The sequence below is a fragment of the Haliotis rufescens genome, unplaced genomic scaffold (assembly GCF_023055435.1).
Source record: "Haliotis rufescens isolate VD_foot unplaced genomic scaffold, xgHalRufe1.0.p SCAF_15, whole genome shotgun sequence".
Classification (NCBI taxonomy): Eukaryota; Metazoa; Mollusca; class Gastropoda; order Lepetellida; family Haliotidae; genus Haliotis; species Haliotis rufescens.
In genome coordinates this window covers 13772134-13791080 of record NW_025963835.1, presented here as the reverse complement: position 1 = coordinate 13791080, position 18947 = coordinate 13772134, and the positions used below count along the sequence as shown (strand labels likewise).

The following is an 18947-nucleotide window of genomic DNA, read 5'->3' as shown; positions in this document are numbered from 1 at the left end:
TATGGAAGGGTTACTGGGACGTGGGACATAGTCTTCTTCATATCAAACTACATGTATATCAAAGCTTGAGTACTGAGACTCAGAAGGCTTCGGTGCTACCCCACACTGAAACGCAGGTTAAAAACATTTGCATCTGTCTCCTCATACAGGTGACTTGTTTGGAACTTTACACAATGGGGTTCCCGGTTTGATGAGATGGTAATGAGAATGTAAAACCTAATAGTGCCTTTGATTTGTGTACTCATTCGGGAGCTGATAATGCATTTGGATTGCACACTGATCCTTTGTCCGAGTCAATACTATCATGCACTTAGAGCAAACGGAAGTGCGGTGTCTTTTCCTTTTGAAGTGGCATACTTTTATCATTGCTGATAAAAGTGGTTCAAAACCCATCACATTCACCATACTCCACCCTGGTAAACTTGTTGTCAATGTTTTCTTGATTTCTGAGGCTGTACTCTCTTAGTTTGGTATTCTTTAGAATGTAAAATGTTCATGAAAAAACTTCCGGGTTGGCAAAGAAGGAGGAAGACTGGATGCAAATGACAGGAATGCGCAGTATCCATTCGCTGTGACATACATCTATATGAATGTGAAAATGATATCATGTATTTGTTGTTTGTTTGTTATTTAACGCCGCACTCAGAAACATTCCGGCTATGTGACGGTGGTCAGCAAATAATTGAGTCTGGACAACACAATCCAGTGATTGACATCATGAGCATCGATCCACGCAAAAGCCATCGTATCTCAATTGCGTGGATCGATGTTCATGATGTCAATCACTGGATTGTATGGTCCAGACTCGATTATTTACAGACTGCCATCTTATAGCTGGAATATTGTTGAGTGCGGCGTTGAATAACAAACAAATAAACAAAAAAGACATAATATTTTTTCCCCATTCGTACAGATGTAAGCATACAGTTTTCATGTAATAACTTAGTAGATTACATAACATTTGTGCCCAAGTACCCTCAAGAGTGAAGCCACACAACTCATTAATATGACTTCCTTACAAACGTCTCTCAGCCTTTTATATAGGATCTAAATATGCCACGTGTCTGAACCAGCCTCGGGAATTCCCCTTTCGTTGATTGGTGTATTTATTTATGACGTAGTTCCACTGTCCATCTTGTATATAAGGTGGGACATCAGTGTAGGTTTCAGATGTGGTGCGGGGCCTGCAGGAATCTCTTACCAGGTAAGATATATGGAGAGTACAACTATTTCCAACTATACAAACATTTGGACATCATTTGGAACTGTTATTTACTAGAATAACTTCGCTCCACATGTTTGCTCTCGGCTTTCTTTTAACAATGCGTACAGTTGTCATGGAATCAGATGTGTGACGACAGGTTTTGTTTCATGTTGTCATAGCAAACCAGACAGACTTCATGCCTGTTTCACGGTTGTTTGGTAACAGGTAGAAATACAGGGCTGCAGAAAAAATAAAGATGACGTTTTGTATTTACATTACCGGTAAGAGTATTTTTGAGTATTCGATGTGAGAGGTACTAACAATGAAATATCAGTCTAACGCTTGTTAAACTCAAGAACACCCGTAAATCTTAAAATACACAATGAGTATTGCCAGAGAGATAGTGTAGCCTTTCAATTTCATAAAATGTGTCTGTGGCAGAATTAAGGGGAGTTCAGGACTACAAGTTCCTTCTTCCAGACACCCCCTGATTATGTTTTTTTAGTTTTTTAGCTAACAAAACTACAATGAAACCCTGATTAGTAGAAAATGAAGGGACATGGAAGAAGTCAACACTTTATTTTCTAGTTAACCAAATACTACTTGCGTGCTGTTTTTGAATCATCTACCTCTTCTGTATGCATTGTCACACACGTGTACATTGATATGAGACACAACAAATAACTAAAATGGTAGTAATGAGCTTTAAAATCTTTATCTCAATCTAATCCAAAGTATACATTAAGTTAGTTTTATCATCGCTAGTTTCATCAACACACTTCTGATGTATATTTACTTGTTACGCGAACAACCTCTCATTAAAAAACCGACGTCATACAGCTGGAATATTGCTGAGTGCGGCGTTAAACAACAAACCACTTGCGAGATCAACTTAATGTCATCTCATTGTGGATTAGAGATTAACAGGGCAATTTGTGTCGGGTGGGTATTGGCACTATCAATTGTCTGTTGATTACCCAATTCAGTAGTGACGGTCTGGTCAGTAGTGTAACTTCATTCAGTGGCATTTAGAAGTTGGTATGATGAACAAGGGAGATAGTTCCATGGATATACACATTCCTTATAACAATGAATGCGATGTAGATACTAAGAACTATATCAAGCACTTGGTACAAGTGACGTGTGAAATAATGCCACATATAAGGCCAGTGTGTTAAGTGAGGAAGAAATCTACCAAAACTATGAATCAGTACCATCAGGTTGATTCTTAAACCTTTAGACATGTCCATTCCTCTTTTGTACTGGATTCCAAAGCTCTAAACAATCTGTTTAAAGAGATATAGTGCTGGGTCCAGCAAATATTCCTCGAAATCCCTGTTTCAACGATTAACCATGATCGTTGATATAACTGAGGAAGGATTTCTTTATTCTCACAGAAAGTATTCGGTCCAAGTGGAATTAATACCATGTGGGTTCGTCGAAACCCAAAGCATTTCCTTGACATTGTACAATCTCAGAAAAGAACATTCGAATTTCCAACTTTGTACACCACTTTCCCACATGAGAAACTAAAGGAACTTCATTCCTTGATCCATGTAGCATGTGTTACACGTGGTGACATTACGTATCTTCAGAGGTTCAGGCTATTTTGTCAAAAATGAAAGTAATTGACATCTGAAGTTTACTGGTGCAGACATCCATTAGTTCAAAACAAACAACCAGACAAATACTTTGTAACATGTCTCTGGGGTCCTAGGAAATGTATCTAGATAACAGTTTTGTTTTGCATTTCAGCATTAATCATTTATTTACCGTAGTTATGCGGTTCTACAAGGAGACATCGAAGCTCAATTGAGACCTAGCCATATGGTCACATTAATATGCAAAGGCTTATTGACATATTCCTTACGGGTGTTGTGACAGTAGCATATTTATTATCATTATACACACAACCTGTATACAACCAAGCTTTGATTAGGTCAGTCAGCTCGGATTTCAGAACAGGCGCGTTTGTTTACAAACAAGATCTGATCAAAGGTTCCGATCACATGATATGCAAAGTCGTCTGAGTCATCTCTGCGCCGGGGTGTGACAAGTCGTGCGGATATCATGGCGCCATGATACTTGTTGTGACGTCACTGGCTTGTCACGGCACAATTGACCCTGTTCGGAATTCGAGTTACCATACGGAGAGTCCTATGGCGGTCACAATGTAGATCTATTTCGCTGTAACGTGTACAGTTGTAATCATACATTCATTACACGTGTCATTAACGTGGTTAACTACATTTTACGAATGGAACGTTCCCGATGTTCGGCCATGGGTTTACAAGTTTCCATACACCATGCTATTACGCGCTACACGTTCGTGTAGACTGTGTCTTCGACCTTCAGTGAAGGAACAGCATATTTGATCAGCCTGCTGACAAACAAAAGTATATTCTAGCATAGCAGGGGGTACAGGTGGCCCAGTCGTCTTAGGCACAACAATTTGCTGTGCAGAGTTGTGGCCCTTGGGCAAATCAGAAACTTATGATTGTGGTTTCGGATACCTTTCGAACCCGATTATGTTTCTAGGTTTGTAAGCACCATACCCGAACTCGAAATGGTAACGTCTGAGAAATGCATCATGAAGCTTTCCTCCCACACAAAACTGACACGCCGTGATATAACTGGAATACTGTTAATAGAGGCGTAAATAACCCTACTAACGCACTCAATCTTTCGTATCATCTTATATTACATTTTTAAAAATACTATTCGATGTGTTGCGTTGTTTAGTAAGTCAGTGTCTACTTATACATTTTTTTCAAAGTTACCCATATTGGATTCACGAGACGATCAATTCACTTGCAAACCATACGCATACTTATCAGTTCACACCAGGCTTTGTAATATTCAGTTCTGTTGTCATAATCCGGTCAAAGTGTATCCAATCGTTTGAACAAATACATTTTTGTTGTTGAAGAAGTGAAGACAGAGGCATGGCGACTCAAAACGTGTTTGTGTTACTGTATTTGTGCGGGATCGTCGGATCCTGGGCAGGTAACCTCCATTTACATACGTTTTATATATGTTTGTTTTCAATCTGTCAATACCATGTTGATAATCAGATAATGATTAACAAATATATTTTAATTGGAATAACAATATGGCTGTCAGGGCGGACTTTTTGAAAATCACAGTTGTCCATTATACACTCATCCAAAGATCTTTTCATCAGTGAAATGGTTTCGGAGAAATTGCTGAAAACAAACAGGTCATGGGATACTTGAATATTGTGGATACATAAAGATAACAATGATTCAGTCTAGATGCCTTGTTCCAGATCCCTGCTTAAATCCCATGGAAGTTCCTGGTCTTGAGAAGCGAGACCGTGAATACGTCCTAGCAACAGGAGAGAGAGCCCTCAACGACAGACTGCTCACAGAGGGGTGGTATGACGCCGGAGGGAAAGTATTCCTAGGCTCAGCACCAGGTTTCCAGCACTGCGGTACTCGTTACCCTATATGGAGAAAACGTTAGTATTTTGTCAGTCTTTGACTTTTTGATGTTTAAAGTATGATGTAAATCAATTCCTTTTCAGGAAATGGCAAAGTATGTTTGACAAGGGGGGATGATTTCAAATTTCCAATAGTCAACGTTCGAACAATATTCCATCAGGTCCAACCTTTGGTGTCTACATTTGAAAACTTTTGAGGTACAATCAAGTATGCTCTTTTGACGAAGACTTCGAAAAGCGTCATACAAGTTTTGCTCAAAAGTTGTTTTATCATGGTCACAACATTCGGGGCCTTAGTAAATCTTTAAAAACATTGTACGGTAGATAAATGAAGGACATTTACAAATTTGATGCATTTATGTGACTAGAATTATGTCTGGTGCAATTCCCTTGTTTGACTTGTACCATAACTGACTTGGCCTTTCATGTGTTTGCTACTCTCACCTTTACGCGAACACCTCTTATCGCAATTATTTGCTGGTGCTGGCCTTGGAAGGGTGTTGTCGCTTTTATACTCATTAACTTGGTGTATGAAAGCAAGTTGTAACAGGAGTAGAATTTCTAAACTGCTAATTGCTTTTTCACAAGAGCCGACCAATTCATTTATAGGTTTCTAAAACGAATTTTTAAATGCAACCTTTTTGATGACCTAAATGAAACATTCAACAGTGTTCATATCTGACATTCATTTTACCAAAGAGATACATAGAGTAAATCGTGATTATATTATGAAGATTCTAGAAAAGGAATTGTAATACTAAATTTGTGACACAATATTGTTTTCAGTGATTTTGATACATGTGTGAACCCGCATAATTTTTGTATTTCAGAAAAAAACGGTGACAACTCTTTAATGTGCCTTCAAAGTCACAGCGACATCTGTATCTCGCAGATGAACATAAAAACTAAAATGTGCGGCACGAAGGAGATATTTAATTTGAAGAAAACAATATCCTCGAGTGCATATTGCTTTGGTAAGATTATACTCTCTTAAATCTCTATGAATAGACAGTTATTTGTCAAATTTTAAGTAATTCAGGTCGTTACACATTGTTATTATATTGTATTAAACCGCCGTCAGATACATGTAATTAAAGCTTGAAAAATATACTTATTCTTCAGACTGTTAACCCCCAAAAAGAAATTGTCTGACACCAAACTACACTGTTGCAAGGTCCGTTTAAATTTAAAGAAAGGGATATAAATACCCAGTAACCCCCCCCCCCCCCCCCCCCATTATATCAAAAGGTTGGGCCATTATACCTGTTTTTTAACGAAAGTCCGCCCTTTTCCTATCCGTAAGACATGAACAATGCAGTCTATCCTATGTCTGATGTATTTAGTTGCTATTTATCATGCATTAGTGCTCAGTTTCCAATTCAGGTATGTTCTCGAAGAAATTTTTTATAAGCATAGAACCAGTAACCTTCAAGCTTTAAGTTTAGACTTTATAGGCTAGGGTAGGTTTATTTATATATTTTTATATTGTTTGCAGGTAAACCAGCCACCCGTAAGTAACGCCGTTTGGAATTCATAGTTTTCAAAATACGTTTTTGACCATGTACTGTGTTGAGAGAAAGGTGAGATATTAAACTCATTTCTTCATAGAGAGGACAGAGAAATGGAGAAAACGAGAAAATTACAAATGAGATATTTAAATAAAACTGAACTGTACAGGCACAACTAGAGGGTTAGAGAAGATAATTGCAATATAAACAATACAATGTAATACAATAACAAACATATTCGTATATTATATACTCTGAGCTCCAACTCCAGCTACAGCTCCAACATTTCCTCTGAAACCTACTGTCACTATCCAACTCCACAATTATACGAATGAAAGCAAGCTGGAGTTCCGATGTGAGTTCAGCAAACACGATGATGACGTCTTCTACGCTACCAACTGGGTCGTTAACGGCGAACTTGTCCTCACTGAAGATGCTATGACGTGGGACAATGGAAGTGTTATAGACAAACATACTCTGACAGAGGCTAAACTGTCCAGTGTGAACATAAAACAAGTTGGATTCGAGGTACATATTTGATAGTCGTCATTGAAGGATTTCAAACTAACTTTTGTTGCGAGGGTCTTCAATTGGTAACGGAACTGATGGTGAAGAGGCTGAACTGTAATGATTTTGGTATAACCCCACTTCATGTTGAGCCGATTTGGGCAGCTTATGGGAATTACGTACACATATGTTTTTTTTACATTTTGACCTAATCAATCCACTCTTGCCTTTTCACAACAGCTGCGGTGTTCAGTCAGAGCTAGCGTCAGAGAAGACACGGCAGCCAGTGTTCCTGTCTTGTCAGACGCGAAGTTTATTGGGATAAAGGTAAATCTTTTACGTTAGAACTATTTTAAAAACAAAATCCTGCTTTCTTATAGTTGTCTTAATGTGTGAATTATTACGTTTTCCCCCTGACTGCATCTGCGCCAGACTGTAGTTCGATGCGATATAAACGAAAATAGGTCGACGTGTACGACCTTTGTTCTTCTCGACATTCACGCATACCAATAATTAATGAATGACTTTATCTTTAAAATATTGTTTTCATTTATATTCTGTACTGACAATTTAGTTTCTTCGTCAGCGTCTTTTGTCTAAATTCAAATTCGTAAAGGTCGTAACGAGATATTCGACATATTTAAGTATTTGGCTTTATTCTGTGTTTTTGCTAAATTGTGAGCCCAAGCTACAACTCGTTTTCCAAAATGTAAGTTCATTGACACTTAGTTTTGGTGTACTGTCGCCTGCAGATTTCTAAGAAAACTCTTCAGCTGTCAGAAGGAGAGTTCGCCGACATATCCCTCCAGCTGACGGCACCATTTGGATGTGGGAATTTCGACTGTGAGCTAAACATAGAATCAGTTCACCTTGGTACGTACATATAAGATGCATAAAGTACCCCTGCCTTGGTTTTAACGTTAGAACTGTATGTCTTGTCTTGCCTATTATCATATATGTAAGACTTTACATGAAAGTATCTGTGCCATATTTTTACTGTACTATGAAAGAAGTCACAGAAAAATGACATCGGATCTGACAAACATGTTTCGGATAAATTGTCCAATATCCATTTGAGGTGTCCTGTCACACTAGGTCAAGTTCATCATCCCTGTACTATCATTCCAAATGTCATGCTTGCGAATATCATTCTCAATGGCAACGTTGGGTACCAGTGGTGGTGAGGTTATGTGGCATTTAGGTAACACTTATTAGTATACTTATTACAGAGACCACGGCGAATTGTGCAGGGGCTAAATTGGCAAGTTCATCTTGTGGAACAGTTATTTTGGCTTCGAATTGGAGTAAAGCTGCCACGATCACGGTATTTGGTCAAGTTTCTCAGGACACAGGATCGTCAAGTAACACATTAAAACTGAAGCTGGCGACCCCTGACAATTCATTTGACAACAAGTTTTGGGCCAACTATACTATCGGCGTCATAACGGTAAAACTGTGATTTTTTCCCTTTTGACATAGAATGGTGATACAATGCTATGATCTACGCACGTGTGTTGTACGCGATGTAAGCTCCACTGTCATATATGAACATTTGCAAAGATGAAGAACTAGCAAGCAACAAAATACAAACATAAAGAAAAGACAAATGTCGAAACCTATATTTAACAAGTATGGTACAGAGGACATTGGAGCTCCACTGTCTAAAGAATGCGTAACTATATTCTTTATTTACATTCTGTACATCTGGTTTGTTTAAACTGCATGCATGTATCAGGTTCAGCTGATAAAGAATACGAAGCCGATTGAGAATAAGTGGTGTTCTGCTACCAATGACCCACACATGCTGACATTTGATGGAAGGTAAATCTTTCTGATGCTTCATAACTTACTATTTATATTTCGCTGTATAATGTCAATAGTTTAGTCATGAACAAAAAACAATTAAGTGTATACGTTTGATTAAAATACTGTCTGACTGCCCAAAATCGACTTCAAGGAAAAATTACATATATTTATTATAAATTAACATTTGTATCGGCTTGTCAAATCTAGTCACTCAAAAATAAATGTCATTTTGCAGTAGGAATTTACGACATATATACAATATTTACAAAAGGATATCAGAATGATCCTGGCAGAAGGTACTGCATCTCTGTTCAATTTGTACGTGACTGAGGCATTTAAACCGCCGTTCATCTATGTATAGCAGGTAGAGTTTTGCCGACTGTTCGGCAAGGAAGCGTCCTGTCGGCAAAACTCTACCTGCTATACATAGATGAACTGTTACAGAAACTGTCCACCAGCAATCTTGGTGCAGTGATTCTGGATATCCATGTAATGGCACCCACTCAAGCGGACGATATAGCAATTGTTAGTCCAGTATCAGCAAATCTGCAGAAGATGGTGACCATCTGTGAAAGATATAGTTCAGACTGGCGGTTTACCTTCTCTCCTTCCAAGAGCCATATTGTCAGATATAGTGACAGAAAAGCAGTTGCTTCTAGTGTCGTACTCTATGGACGTGATATCCAAGTGACAAATAAGCTTAAGCACGTTAGTATTATATTGAACTCTGAATTTAACTCATGGGAGAGAACTCTTGAGAGCTGCTCGAAGATGAAAGCATCAGCCATGGCACTCGTCAAATCGGGACTGCATGAACGCGTTCTAAACCCCATGACAAGCTCAAAACTTATTAAGGCAGTTTGTATTCCAAAGGCTATGTTTGGGTGTGAACTCTGGTCGATGATTTCGAAGGCAGAAATTCTGGCTTTAGAAAGAGCACAGAGGTCCATTCTCAAAATGGCACAGGGACTTCCACGTCATACTAGGTCTGACATAGTTAATGCTCTTCTCGGCTGGCTCCCCATAGAATCATTTATCAACATCAGGAAGCTACTCTTTCTTGGCCACCTCTGTAACTGTTCTAATCATCTGCTTTCTAAGAAGGTTTTTATGACTCGTATCTTCATGTATATGCATAAGTGTTCATCCACAAGTATGGGCTTTGTCCCAGACATATGTCGCATCCTCCACAAGTACTCACTGTACTGTCATCTGGAGGCATTTCTTAGTTCCGGTACATTCCTGGAACGGAATATATGGGAAAGAACAGTCAAAGAAGCCGTGCATACTTTTGAAGTACGAGCATGGCGGGAAAGACTTTCATCAGACCCTGACACTGTGCACTTTAAGAGTATTCATCCGGATGTGACCCCACACGTGGCGTGGAGGATAGCTAGAGACTAGCCTGAGCTAAAGGCAGCTGCCTGTTTTGTTGTCCACATGTGTGCGATGTTGAGACCGGGGAAATTACATGGTACCTGTACACATTGTGGTATTAACTACCATGACTTACTGACTCACGTACTGTGCCACTGTGTGAGTAAGGAAACAATAAGAGATAACTTATGGTGTGGCATTGTGTGTATAGGTCCCGTTGACATCAGCGTTGAACTCCACAGCAAATCAGACTATGATCTTGTAGCTTGTTTGTTGTCCTGTAAGCCACCTTTGGATACTGATCCAGATACCTGTCGCTCTTACTCGCGAAGTGTAATTCGAGGACTCTACCGTTTTCAATATATGGACGGAACTTACTAAGAAAATCCGTTACCACAGTGGTATGTGGTGGTATTCTCTGACAATGTAATTATTGTCATGTAATTATCTTTAATATTATACCTTGTAACTCTCCTATGGAAGAATAAAAGTATATATATATCTATCACTATGTATGAATGTCTTCCCTTTTTGGTAAAACCCTCGGGCAAGTGTGTGGGGTGCTGACAAATCACAGATCTTACTCATTACCCATGGAACTCTCGACCTATCACCACAAATATTCAGGACTCCTTTGTCAAACAAAGATACATATGCTGTCAGGGAGGTATTGAGCTAACGGTGATGGAACATGATATATTGATTTGCAATTTAACATTAAGCTAATTGTTTTCAAGCATCGACTGACATCGCGTTTTTTCTTACCTTTCAGGCGATACGAACATCAATATGAAGGTGTCTTCACTATGTATAACCACACAACCTTTCCAATTGAGGTATGTATAAGTACTTAATAATCATGACAAATCTATCGAAGATATTGTGTTTGATTTGCTGTTATCTCTACCACATGTCAAGGGAAGACATGCCTCTAACTTTGCTGTGTCAGATTTATAATATAATATAATGTCTAAGATCAGAACAAATATTAAAAGTGTAACCATTGCGCCACCGCACAGTAATTGGTAAATACATTTTGATATATGCCACTGACGTGCTGATTGTATTAGCAGATCCTCCATAACAAGATGCAGGTCTACGTGGCTCCCATGTCTTTCTATTTTTAAACGTTTACGTCATGCATCAATGAAATTGCACTTCATTGTTGTACCTGCTGATCTCAGACATTTTCATGGCACTGCGATTGGAATTAGGAACATAGAATTCATGCTGCAACAAATAAAGATTATTATTACACAACTTTGATTTGCATAAGAGATATGGATTCGTAGGTTTGATGTACACCATATCAACCCAAGCAATGGGGGACTCGGGTTGAGCTATGGTATGATCTGAAAACTGCCATATGATAATCTTTATATACCATAATATCAAATTGTAAAATGTATCTATTTGCAAGAGGATGCAATACATTCTCACCTTGCTTGGAAGTATTTGTCATGGGAACGCTAGCCGAACAGACGAGCAGACGAGGCACTGAGGGCCGTAACATCAATTTCTTACCATCCGGGCTGATATGGAAAACCATCTCATCCTGGCAGAGGGCGTACGATGTAATACGGATCTGGTCATTACACCCTCTGTGATATGACTGCCCCTACGACCGCCTCCGTGGTCTCTTGGTAGAGCGTCCGCCCGGAGAGCAGAAGGTCGGGCGTTCGATCCCCAGCCGCGTCATACCAAAAGAAGTTAAAAGATGGTTCTTGTTGTTTCCCTGTCTTCTGTAATGCGCTCAGCATTAAGGGAAAAAAACAAAGACTGGTCGACTCGGAGTCAGTATACTGTGTATGAGTGGGGTATTCATGTTAAACAGCAGCATGGTATCTCAGTGGGCTAGTACTTTAATATCATTAGTCCGGACCAGTACAAGCAGCCACACACACACACACACACAAACACACGTGCCTGCACGTCGCTATATATAAATGCAAAAAACGTGGACGCGACGTTAAACCCCATTTCTTATAACTTCAACGCCCCAACGTTGGCTCCATCGCACATAGAAAAAAATTGCCTGATTGAAAGGCATATGGTACATAGAATTATCAATACTCTTACATTGGAAATGCTTTTAGCAGATATTTCGGAAAGGGTTTTCTCGCTTCTATAGCATAATACCCATCTATGAAACCGTATTTGACATAATTATGTATTAATTATTTTAATGACGTTATCACTACAGGTTCAAATACAGACAGCGGACTGTGGTTGGGGTACGTACAACGCGTGGTGTAACTGTGGAGTTGCTATACGAGCTGGCAGGACGGTGTTTGAGTTCAACAGGTGCGCGGGACAGTCCAGTATCTGGACAATAGAATACACACTGTGTGAAGACAGTGGAGATGTACTTCAGGTCAAGAAAATGGACACAAGTTATGAGGTAATTTTTGATATTTTGTTACGTTTGTTGGTATACTATTTCCTTTGTTTCACGTGATGTCACGTATATTCAGTCGATGACCATTGCTAAATTAAATATATTTCCTCATTGCAAAATGGATCTACGTATGTCATGTCAGGGTAACGGTTCATCATGTTAAATTCGTTTCTGTTAAAACTTGTTACGGCCTCTTTCAAACATCTCGATGAAACTCACGGAAATATTCAATACCTTAATATTTAATCAATAAATAAAATAAAATATATAGTTCCCCTGGTAAAGTACTGCACCATGGAACAGAAATCAAAATAGATTGGCTGTGTATTAGTACATGTATAAATGGGATGTAGGACTGTTGTTGAATGTGGTCAACTTCATAGCGCAATGTTACACACCAGGTTACATAAAGCACTTATGGTGGAGGAGAGGTGAATGGTTAATTGCAAAGTTTTAAGCATGTGGTGAGCACGTGTGTACGAATCACTATGAAATAGTGATGCTGCCATGTGTACACTCTTCCATAGGTGTATCTGCCAACTGGAGGAAGAGTGACTGTTAATGTCTATGACATCTACCTGAACGTTTACATCTACCCGTCAATCCAAGACGTAAATAACACCCGTGGTCTCTGTGGGACACTATCAGGAAACTGCAGCGACGACTTTTTCCTGAGGGACGGCACCTACTCCACAGACGTCACGGCTACGGGTGACTGTGAAACTACATACAGCGTCTGGCAGAATCTTCTCACAACATTCTCGAACTCATGGAAGTGAGCCTTTTTTCGATCTTGCCTGTGAATGTTGTGTTACGCCGCAGTCAGCAATACTCGCAATACTCTGAATCTGGAGCAGACGATGAGGCACAATCAATCATGTCACACATTGTAGCCACTAGATACTCCTTAATTAATTCAGGTATCATTTATAGGTTCTCCTTACAAGCATAGTAATCTACACGTAATTCCCCGTTATTCACACGATATCAATTAATGTTCTATTATATTGTAGCCAGACGTTCCTCAAAAATCAGTTTTCCGCACAAGCCAATTGTACATCGAATTAATCTACCCCGTAATCCACATGAAACCGATTCATATTACGTTGTATACATACAATAATACACATTTAATATTTTTGAAAAGTGATAGCATGAACGCAGAATTATAATTTCTCCGGATGAATTCTGGCAGTCGGGATCAGATTTATTGCAACGTTTATGTACTTCGTGTGTTGTAGGGTTGATAATGGAAGCAACCTGTTTGATCCGGACGCCCATGCATCACTGCCAGCGTGGCCACGGACAAACTTTTATTGTTCCTGTTCCCCGGGTCCTCAACCCGGTACACTCACGGAGGCAGTAAATTGCACTGCAGCCATTCATAAGGTGTGTGACACCCTTCCGGGCTTCAAAGACGTGTTCCCGACGTCATGCACAATAACTGAGAGACGACGGAGAAGAGCTGCAGGTGTTCAGTCGGAATCACCAAGGAGATTACGTCGGGTAAGAAATTACATTTTTAAACAAGTATTTGTTTTATTTTTGATGTTGTCATAACGGTAATGAACGGAAAAGAACCCATACTAATCATAATAATTATCATGTTATTTTCTGTGCCTACGTTTGAAGCGCTGAACTTTATGCTTTTACTCAGTGAGTATATTTTGACTCAACAAAGCGTCTGACTACTTTATGTTTTTTCTAATTTGATATTCATTTTGCTGGTAAACATGATAAATACCAATCATGTAAAAGAAATATGCTAAAGGATTTTTAGATTGTTATACCAAATCTTGCGACTACATTGTATGTGTTTTGCGCAGCAAGCTGTGAAGGTGTGGTCAGGCGGATGGACAGAGGTCAAGGCAAGGACATTCTGTGAGAACATATTCCAGGAATCGCGATCAGTACAAGCGTGCAAAAACGTATCGGGCGTTGGCATAAGCGGCAGCATAGAAAACTGTATCCTAGACATTCAGGTATTGCACATACATATTGAAGTAGACATTCATGTATTGAACCCAGAAGAAGACATTTATGCATTGCACAGAGAAGTAGACATTCATGCATTGCACAGAGAAGTAGACATTGAGGCATTGCACATAGAAAGGCACATTCATGTATTGCATATTGAAGTTGACATTCACGTATTGGTCATAGAAGTGCACATTCAAATAGTGCTTTCATCTTTAAATTCCTTTCAGAAAAAATTGGGGTTTCATTCAATCAGCATCTCAACATTTGTGTGGATATAAACACTTTTCTTCAATATATACCATCTGAGAATAAAGATTCATTACGCATCATGTGAGAACAGATAAACAGTGATATCATGTTCGGATTTCTTTCGAAGTTGACAGGCACCACAGACTTTTTTCGTTTCTCCATCGACGCGGTGAGAGACAAGTGTCTGCATGAGGTGTTGGTTGACCCGGAACTCAGGGTTAAGAATGAGACGAGGAACATGTCGGTCTATGACGTTGTTTTGGCCGAGGCTTGTCTGAACGACTGCAGCGGGAAAGGAACATGTACAAATGGTAAGATTCCCAGATAAACACGACCTGTTTTCAGATTTGCAGTCGTTTTAGTATTTGATGCCCGGATGTTTACGAAATTAAATAATACGCCAAAAGGTTATCAGAAATCTCTCCCGATAGTTTCATATTCCTGAAATATAGGTTTGAAAGCATCTTAGCCTCTTTTTAATTACCTCCCCTACAATTTTAACAGGTGATTGCGTGTGCCAAAGCAACCATGGCGGCTCTGACTGTTCTGTTGACCTCACAGCTCCCCCTCGACTATCTGAAATGGAAACGGTTGACACATGCGACATGTCACGTGAGGCATGTGACGTTGTTTCCGTGAAAGGCGAGACGTTTGTCGATGGTGTATCAACATGTTTGGTTGAAGAGATCAGGGTAAACATGTTCTAATTCGTTAAGTTTACCATCTTTTGAAGATACTCCAAGCGTTACAATAGACCCTCATCTTAAAATAAATGCGTCTGTACTTATCATTTAAGTCATGTTTCGAGAGTGGTGATTGGTAACAAACATATTTCGCAGCAAGAATATGGTTAATGTGCTTGGGAAGTATTTTTTTAATTCTGTGACTCTGTTTGTATAAATCGTAAGCAAACAAAACCTACATTTTATATAATGCATGCATGATAATACCACAATATCGGCTTTCAGGTTAGAAAATCAGAACAAGAAAATGTAGTATCAAAAATATACACGGCAACCGTGGTCAACATCGGCCATGCGCAGTGCAAAATAGAGACCAATGACAACACCGGAAGTGAGGATGTCGAGTATGTGCGTGCCTACCGGATATCGATTGCCAACAGTCCCGGAAACTATAGTGACAGTGTGGGTCTGATTGTATTTAACAGTACATGTATCCGAGTTGATGGTGACCGCGAAACAAAGTTCAAGTGGACAGTGAAGGTATATTCATATGTAGTACTTGGATTGTTCTTATTTGAAATTTATAGCAAAGACAAAACTCAATTAACCTTATATTCCAATTCACGACAATGAATACCTTAAACTACGTCTACAATTTGCTTGTCTTAAACTACAGTCAACCTCGAGCATAACTGATTTAGTTACATCTGGAGCTGAGTGTACTGGGGACTCAGGAAGCTTGTTATTCTACACCAGGGTCCACACTGCCTAGACAGAGGGACGTGTGTACCTCATGGGGCGAAACAATCTGGAAACAACTGTCTGATGTGTGACGTGTCCGACAACAAGGGAACATGGAAAACAGGAACAGGTGAAGTACTGTTTGTACTTTGTACATGAAATGTAAACTGTGGGCATTTAAGGTCGATGTCCTGATTCCTTTGAAACCGTGCATATCCTTTAAAATAAAAACGATATAATCCTATCCAGAATAATAGTAATAAAAATGTCAAAACCCTTTCCATAATCATAAGAAATCTCTATGTCACAAGCATGTGTTTATGTATCACTATCAAATATCAATGATAGCAGGTGTCCATAAAAAGGTTGGCATATTGTGCCCTCATCAGTGTCACTCGTCAAAAACACACAGAAAGGCAAATCGGTTGTTCACGAGACAAACACGAAAATGTCACCCCTAGTAGCTAGGGAATTGCATCAGATACAGCTCTTGATACTGGTGCATTAAATTGGGAAATGTACCCCCCCCCCCCCCCCCCCCTGTCTACCATTAAACCTTTTGAAATCGTTACAAAGACCTTGTTTGTTGTAGCCCCGAACAATAATTTAATAACTATTATTTAATAACTTGGTTGAAAGTGCATGGGTTGTGAAATGTTATCAATTATGGTTAGGGCGTTACCTTTTCGTGTCTGTGTCATCTACATTGCTATGATTTGTTAAAACATTCCACGGGGATTTCTGAGGAAACACAAAGTCCCCATTGGCCTATGTGGTAAAAGCCGAAGGCATGTGTGTGTATAATGTGACATTGTTGGTTGTGTGACAGTCATCGTACCCCAACGGGCGAATCTTTGCTCATACCTTCAAGCACTGGCTAGTCTGGTGAACATTCGATGATGCTGAAATGTAGTGGAAATCAATACATACTTACTATATTCATAAACAAGTGTTATAATGTGCTTCAGAGTCGAGATGCAAGATTGAGACTGGACAGCTTCTTCTCATATCTGTAGCTGCTTCTGCCGGGGCAGTCGTTCTCTTCATCATCGTCGTTGTGGCGTCATTCTGTGCATGCAAACGGAGTAATAGAATGGGTCAGTCAACGACTATACGACACAATGGAACAGCTCTTATGATATTAGACGAAGGAAAAACAAATTCACCTTTGTCTTTCGTCTCACGATAAATAACATGCCGTGGACTACTGTTCAAAGCCGCGTTAAATCCACTTTCATTTTCAATTCTATTATAATTACGCTTTAACATTGTAGTCCCTCCTTGCAACAAACAGGGGAAAACACTTGTCACCATAAAACTAGCTTTCGTGGGAGATATCACATGATTAGAACCTGACCACCTCAGCAGTTAACATGACATCACAATTAACCGATCTCACTAACATTGAAGCTGGTTAGCTGTACTTCTTAAGTGGTTATAACTGTTTACAATTGGAAAACCTTCAAATGATAAATAGAAATTCATCCTCTTGTCTCTTAACATGGTAGGACTCTATATATAGATTATATCAGTAGACAATCATAGATTCTCTATGTGTTAACTCTCCTCAGGTCTTCGGTGTATTAGTTGACATGAACTGTACCTTCAAGTGCGCTCATGTGATCGAGTCGTTCCTACCACATTGCCTCTGTAACTCTAAGGCCTAACGATCTGAAACAACCCTGCCTTGATGAGACTGTCTAAAAATTACCCACGGAATTCTGATCCGTCAAGGCGGCATACTGTCATTCCTTTCTGTTACAGGGAAGAAGAACAATGCAATGGGGAAAGAACTCGGATGGCCACAACATAAAGCTGTGTTGCCTGCACACTATAGATGAGCAGTACCATCCTCAAATCTATTATTTTGGAAAGAGAGAGTTTCGATTAGTAGGATGCTTGTAGGCCTGTGTTACATGTGAAAGGTGTGCGAAGAGTATTATAAACATATTTAGAAGATGCACTGGGATTATTGACTAATAAATAAAAGAGACAAAACATTTCCATAATCATAAGGAATTTCCGACAACGTGCATATCATAAGCAAGCGTTTATGAATCACTATCATGGGTACATACTTTTGATATAGTCGCAATCGTTAAATGGACTCTGCATTTAGCAGTGATTTCTTATGATTATTGACATAATTGTGTCGCTTTATTTATTTGCCAAAAAGTTAAATATCCGAGATATATTAACTGAATACATATACCACGGACGTCCTACTTCCTACTTCCTCAAATGCAATGTCAATTTTCGATGTTATACGATTCCTATCGTTCGTATCACATGTATTGTTCAATAAGTAAAGGCGCAAAACCCATTTCCAGAATCATGAGAAATTCCACTGAAATCAGAGCCTGTTTTACAATTCCAACAACAGGAATGTAATAAGGATTGGGTTCGTCAATCACGATCCAATATTGATGATGAACACATGCTTATGACATAGTCGGAATCGTAAAATGGACTCTACTTTTTGTAGAAAGTTCAAATGATTCTGGAAATGTTGTTTGTTGCTTATATAAATTTTTACAACAAATACAATATTCTGCGTCATATAAATGAACACATAAATCCACCATGGAATTCCTTGTTTCTTAAATGTAATGCTAATTATCGATGTTATATGCTTTCTGTCAATTTTTTATTATTCTGCTTTATACGTTGGTAATTTGTTCTTAAAATAAAATACATTTACAACTGCACCTTTATTTAAATAAACTGAAAACTACTTCGCTCAGAGAATCTTTGTGATTATTTCAAGACGTTTAATGTAGAATGTTATACTGTTTTTGTACATTTTCTTATGAAAGGTTGAATTAAAACAAATTTCAAATTTTGCTGAAGGTTGATTTAACCGTGTTGTGTTTGTCAAACAGTCTTTCATAGTTATTCAGCAGTATTATCGTGACGTGTTTGACTACATGTACATACCAAGTGCAGGTGTCGTACACAAATGAACCAAATTTGAATGATAATTTATGTGTACAGTAGAACATCTGTTGCCAACGAAAGGTCCGAGATGTCG

At 39.0% G+C, this 18947-nt stretch overlaps 1 protein-coding gene across 1 annotated transcript; it reads left to right on the top strand.

The window, feature by feature from the left end:
* The first annotated feature begins 1136 nt into the window (after window positions 1–1136).
* On the top strand, window positions 1137–18635 carry LOC124118073. The gene is made up of 21 exons (XM_046480126.2): window positions 1137–1204; window positions 4134–4210; window positions 4494–4685; window positions 5498–5641; window positions 6163–6177; window positions 6447–6703; window positions 6923–7009; window positions 7435–7555; window positions 7912–8129; window positions 8418–8503; window positions 10638–10701; window positions 12069–12266; window positions 12791–13038; window positions 13505–13769; window positions 14090–14245; window positions 14620–14803; window positions 14997–15184; window positions 15461–15715; window positions 15932–16046; window positions 16885–17013; window positions 17681–18635. Exons 2-21 carry the CDS (start codon window positions 4150–4152, stop codon window positions 17755–17757), a joined length of 3060 nt encoding a protein of 1019 aa, XP_046336082.1. The 5' UTR covers window positions 1137–1204; window positions 4134–4149; the 3' UTR covers window positions 17758–18635.
* The last annotated feature ends 312 nt before the right edge of the window (window positions 18636–18947 follow it).

Coding starts and splice junctions, on each gene's coding strand:
- LOC124118073 (XM_046480126.2), top strand. CDS start 4,150: ATGGCGACTCAAAACGTGTTTGTGTTACTGTATTTGTGCGGGATCGTC. Junction 16,047..16,884: donor AACATGGAAAACAGGAACAG/GTGAAGTACTGT, acceptor AATGTGCTTCAG/AGTCGAGATGCAAGATTGAG. Junction 17,014..17,680: donor CAAACGGAGTAATAGAATGG/GTCAGTCAACGA, acceptor TTTCTGTTACAG/GGAAGAAGAACAATGCAATG.